The 6,316-nt window shown below is 33.5% G+C and overlaps 1 protein-coding gene across 1 annotated transcript; it reads right to left on the bottom strand.

Annotated features, from left to right (window-relative positions):
- Positions 1–3,591: 3,591 nt before the first annotated feature.
- On the bottom strand, positions 3,592–5,152 carry LOC137813945 (uncharacterized). Its single transcript, XM_068616440.1, has 2 exons — positions 4,276–5,152; positions 3,592–4,178 (listed from the first exon to the last, which is right to left on the bottom strand). Exons 1-2 carry the CDS (start codon positions 5,150–5,152, stop codon positions 3,592–3,594), a joined length of 1,464 nt encoding a protein of 487 aa, XP_068472541.1.
- Between the last annotated feature and the right edge of the window lie 1,164 nt (positions 5,153–6,316).

Genomic DNA, 6,316 nt, shown 5'->3' with positions numbered 1-6,316 from the left:
GGAGTGTATTTTTTTACTTCTGATGTTTGGTTGTGGTTTTGGTAAGATGTAAATTTGTAGAAGTATGGACAATGACAAAGGATTTGTTGAACTTCATTATTAATCAATTTTACAACTCATTGAAAAACATAAACATAAATATTCTTATACAATCGCCAAAGATTGGTCTTGATATGTAGTTATAAGGTTGTAATCGAATTCATAAATTAATATGTAAACATACATTGTGACTATTATAAATGTGAAAGAACAAATTCACTCACTATTGTGTAAAAACTAATTTCATTACCCTTTAAAATAATAATGTAAACAATGTGTAGCTTCATCAAATTACAAAATAGAAATACAACTAAAAACATAAAAGATATAAATAATCATCGTTGTCCATGTCATTGTTTGCGAACATACACACACGTCATACGAATGGGCTACATGATTTTCATAAGTTGTCAACCTCATAACTACATATGAAGACCAAACTTTGACAATTGGATATAATGTTTATGTTTATGTTTTCTAATGAGTCTTAAAATTGATTAATAGTGAAGTTCAACAAATCCTTCGGTATTGTCCATACTTCTACAAATTAACATACCATGAAATTCCAACAAATTATTGAAAACCACAACCAAACATCAAAAGTTAAAAAATGCATTATGGATTCATCAATCCATAAGTCAAAATAAGCATTCTGGATTCACCAATCAATACGTTAAAAAAATGCATTCCGGATCCACCAATCCATAAGTTAAAAAATACATTTCGGATCACCAATCCATAAGTCAAAAAATTGAATTCCAGATTCGTCAATCATAAGTAAAAAAAAATGCATTATGGATCCACCAATCCATAAATATCCTGAAACCCAATTTTCGAAAATCTATAAACACCATAATAATGCCTTTTTTCAAATAAAAATAACAAGGCTAGTTTTGGTATTTTTAAAATGTAGGGGTGCAGGAAGAAACATTCATTTGTTTGTGGGTTAATTCTTCCTGCACACATGATGAATTTTTACCTACACCCGATCCACTTTTAATTTTTTTCATTTTGAATTGAAAATTAGAATATAAAAAGTACACTTTGGAAAAGCCAACTCGGAATAGATTGTATGTTATGGAAATAAAATTCCTAGATAGAATTAGGAAATGAAAATCTTATTCTAGAAAAGCAATTTCACAATACAAAAAATACATTTTGGAAAACAAAATCTATACATAATACAAATGGAGAGGACTCTCATGGTAAGTTTAAACATGTGTCCTCTCCATAAAATTTAGCAGAAAAAAACCAAAAAGTTTTAATAGTAAAAGTAGAAAAACTTCCACCAATCAACACAACACACCTGAGCAAACGAAAACGTGTCACGTTTTAAAACTCACTTTGTTGTTTGGTTTCCCCATTCTCCCTCATTTCGCTTTCTCGATTGTCTCTCTTTAACACTCTTTTTCTCTCTCATCCTTTTTTTCTTTGAAACCTTAAACTCCTCTCAATCTTTTGCCCCCTTCTCTCCTTTTTTCCTTTACTTTTTTCACCATTTCGGCAACTACAGAGCTACTCTATTGGAAAGTAGTTTTGCCTAAAAACACCATTACCATCTGTAGAAATGGCGCCTTCTTTTGAATTTTGAAATGGTAATGACGATTTTTTTTCACTATAAATTGTGTTGTATCAAACGCTTTTTCATTTCTGTTCGATTTTCTTCTGTTCATTCTCCATGGACCAGGTAATATTTTATATCGTTTGTTCATCTCATTATCACATCTATGTTGTGTTTTTAGGGTTTTCTGATTAAAAGATATCTCCTTTTTATGGTTAATTTTTATTTTGATGCAAATCCACCATATATTCAGTCATCGATTGAAGATTTTTTTCCTTTTTTGCATTCTAGGGTTTTTGAGGGTTTAATCGTTAATGGCGTTGTTGGTTTTTAAGTATATGGTTTTAGGGTTGATGATATGAATCCAAATAGAAATGACAATAAAATTGAGAATTTAGGGTTACGGAACGGAATAAATTCAAAACAGTAACAATAGAAACCTGGATAAAGGAAGGCGCCACAAACAAAGTTTGATAAGCCTAAGGATGATCGCCACAAGAATTGCTGGATTCTTGATAAGATCGCAAGATACAAGGAAAAACCCTAGCAGAGAAACACTCTCTAAAATTGTCAAAATATTCGTCCCTATTCTGAGTTTCAACAGTGTATAAATTACAAAGGTCTTTTCTTGTTTGTAAGAAAATAAGACGATACTACAATCCCTATATTTCAAGAATGATCATTTGTCCCAGTGGTTAGGTTGATACTTTGTACTTGTTCCTGAGTTCACATCCTAACTCCAAATAAAATAATAATATTATTTTATTTTAATATTCCAATCTTGTTGTGCGTGGCCCTTGGGCTTGGATGTCCGCATCACTCCCTCACTCTTGAGAAAGACCTTGGAGGATGTCCACATCATTCCCTCCCTCTTGAAAAAGACTTGAAGTTAAATCCAAAGCTTCTCCAGGATCAAAGATTACTTTCTTTCTTCCTTTGTTAACTTGTTTAGAATAACCTTCACCTTTTTCTTCAACTTGTGCTTCAACCTTTTTATGTTGCTTTCTCACATAGTCAACCTTAGCCTATGTATCTTTATTCTTTAAAACAGAAATGCTCGGCATAGTTAACAAATCTATTGGAGTTAAAGGATTTAATCCATACAAAATTTCAAATGGATCACAATTCGATGTGCTTTCAACAACCATATTGTAAGCAAACTCAATCTGATGTAAACATAATTCTTGGATAACCATCACCTTTTCATAATCTACATGAACTCCTTTGGTACTTACCACAAAACACAAGAATGCAATTTGTTCAGTACAAAATGTGCATTTCTCAAGATTAGCATACAACTTTTCTGTTCTAAGAACATTTAAAACAACACACAAATGTTCCTCATGTAATTCCAAACTAGTGCTATAGATCAAGATGTCATCAAAATACACCACAAAAAATTTGCCCAAAAATTCTCTCAAAACATAGTTCATTAATCTCATAAAAGTGCTTGAGGCATTTGTTAGCCCAAATAGCAACACACGCCAGTCATACAATCCATATTTTGTTGTAAAGACAGTTTTCCATTCATTCTCATTCCTAATCCTAATTTGATGGCAACCACTTCTTAAGTCAATTTTTGAAAATATACAACCACCATACAATTCATCCATTAAATCATCTAACCTGGGAATATGGTGTTTATACTTAATGGTAATTTTATTGAGTGCTCTGTAATCTGTGCACATCCTCCAATAACCATCATTTTTAGGCACCAAAATTACTGGAACAACACATGGGCTCATGGTCTCTTGTACCCATCCTGTGTTCATCAATTCTTCAACTTGAGTTTGGATTTCCTGCAAAACAGAATCAACACTAGGAAGCAAATTAATTTGGTTAGAATGGTCAGCAACCAAAGTGTTGTTTTTGCAATAAGGTAAATAAAGAGGTTTGCTAGAAAGTAGCAACTTCTTCACTTCATTCACTTGTAGTAATCCACTCATTTTTATCTCATGTGTTTCTCTCTTTTTAAGTGTTTCACTCTTGCTCTATTTAGGTGTTTCACTCATCTCTCTTTTCTCTTGGACTCTCTTTTCTCTCAATTTGATTTGATCCTCACAAACCTCTCTAGGAGATAAGGGTTTGAGAATGATCTTCTTATTATTCTGCATGAAAGAGATTTTATTGGTGAAACCATCATGAATAGCCTTGGTGTCAAACTGCCACGGCCTCCCTAACAAAATGTGAGTTGCCTCCATTGGAACCACATCACACAAGACATTGTCATTATATTGTCCTATGGATAGGTTCACCTCCACTTGCTTACTCACTGTCATCTCTCCATCTTCACTAAGCCATTGAAGCTTGTATGGCCTTGGGTGCGGTTTTGTCTCCAAATTCAATTTGGTAACTAGTCTTGAGCTAGCTACATTGGTGCAATTTCCTCCATCAACTATGAGTGAACATATTTTCCCTTGAATGGAACATCTAGTATGGAAAATATTTTCCCTTTGGGTTTGGTCCAAAGCTTGCATTTTGCTTCCTAAAAGCCTTCGAATCATCAACAAATCACCCTCCAATGCATCCAACTCCACCTCTACATCCTCTTTCTCTTTTTCACTTGAAGGTTCACTGTCTATTTGTCCATTTGATAACATGTACATAGTTTTTTTTTGTTGGACATTCTGCAGCATAATGTCCCTTTCCTAAGCATTTGAAACATTTGACATCACTTGTCTTCCTTTTAGGTGGTGAATTATTATATCTATTAGATGACTTCCCACTTGAAGACATGACTGAACTTGAGGGAACTCCTTTATCCTTCATCACCTTATCCTTCCAATTGTAATTATTATTATTGTTAGAACTCCTCCTCATGATTCCTTTCCTCTTGAGTTGTTGTTCTACTTGGTTAGCCTTGTGCAACAAGTCCTCAATGTCAACATACTCTTGCAGCTCCACAACATCCCTAATATCATAGTTTAGTCCATTAAAAAACCTAGCCATGATTGCTTCGTTTTCTTCATTCATTCCAGTTCTAATCATGGTTACCTCCATCTCTTTAAAATACTCTTCCACACTTTTATTTCCTTGAGTCATTCTCTGGAGTTTGAGTTGCAAATCCCTATTGTAGCTTGCTGGAATATATCTCTTCCTCATAATCCTTTTCATTTCTGTCCAAGATTCTACCATGGATTCTTCATATCTAGTTCTGTCCCTTTGGTATTTATTCCACCAAGTTAAAGCATAAGCTGAAAATTCAGTTGCTGCCAACTTCATCTTCTGCTCCTCATTGTACTCATTGCAAGCAAACACATGCTCTACTTTAATTTCCCACTCCAAGTAAGCATCAGGATCACTTTTCCCATTGAATGTGGGAATATTTAATTTTATTCCATCAATTCTCAGAGTTCTTTGTTCTCCATCATTTTCTTTTCTCCTCCTCCTATCTCCCCCTCTATTTTCTGGATTTACTTGTTGTGCTTGCTCCATTTGATCCAACCTCTCATGGAGTCCATCACTTTGTTGTTTCATTATCCTTTCCAAGTGTTGTGTTAAGGCTTGCATCTGTAGTTGAGACAGTCCACTATCTGACGGTTCCCCTGCCATGCTCAAGTAAACAGATTACAAATAACAATAAGTTTGGGCCTCACACCACTTTCTCACGTGTTTACACTTAACACTCGTGTTTCACACAATAAGGCTTTTTTTTTCTAATGATCACACTGCCTTTTACCACTCTTTCTCCACTTAAGGTTCTTACAAGAATCAAACAATCAATAATCCAGAATTACTTTCAAAAGTAGCAATCAGAATCAATTAAAAATAATAGTAAAGAACAAAATAGTGAAAAACAATTTCACTATCAACAAACAAGCAAGACAATTAAAAAACAGAAAGCAAAAACAATATATAGAGAAAATAAAATATGTAGACAGGACACTTTTAGAACTTTTAACAAACACCACGTATGCACTGAATAAGAACTATTTTTTTTTTTTCTGTTTTCCTCTTGTTCTTTTTTTTTCTATTTCTGTTTTCCTCTTGTTCTTTTTTTTTTCTATTTCTGTTTTCCTCTTCTTCTTCCTTTTTTTTTCTTTTCTTTTTTCTATTTCTTTTTTTTTGTTTATGCTTTTTTTTAAAAAAAATTAAAAAAATGAACAGTCCCGTGAACAGTAACGTGAACAGCCCGTGAATAGTAATGAGGGAAAAAAAATACAGGATGCACAATTATATTATGATTCAAACCTTTGCTCTGAATACCAACTGATATGAATCCAAATAGAAATGACAATAAAATTGAGAATTTAGGGTTACGGAACGAAATAAATTCAAAACAGTAACAATAGAAACCTAGATAAAGGAAGACGCCACAAACAAAGTTTGATAAGCCTAAGGATGATCGCCACAAGAATTGGTGGATTCTTGATAAGATTGCAAGATACAGGGAAAAACCCTAGCAGAGGAACACTCTCTAAAATTGTCAAAATATTCGTCCCTATTCTGAGTTTCAACATTGTATAAATTACAAAGGTCTTTTCTTGTTTGTAAGAAAATAAGACGATACTACAATCCTTATATTTCAAGAATGATCATTTGTCCCAGTGGTTAGGTTGATACATTGTACTTGTTCCTGAGTTCAAATCCTAACTCCAAATAAAATAATAATATTATTTTATTTTAATATTCCAATCTTGTTGTGCGTGGCCCTTGGGCTTGGATGTCCGCATCAGTTGAAAACGTGCGTGGCCCTTGGGCTTGGATTAACAGAGG

The sequence above is a fragment of the Phaseolus vulgaris genome, chromosome 10 (genome assembly GCF_000499845.2).
Source record: "Phaseolus vulgaris cultivar G19833 chromosome 10, P. vulgaris v2.0, whole genome shotgun sequence".
NCBI lineage: Eukaryota > Viridiplantae > Streptophyta > Magnoliopsida > Fabales > Fabaceae > Phaseolus > Phaseolus vulgaris.
This window is presented reverse-complemented; position numbering and strand designations above follow the sequence as displayed.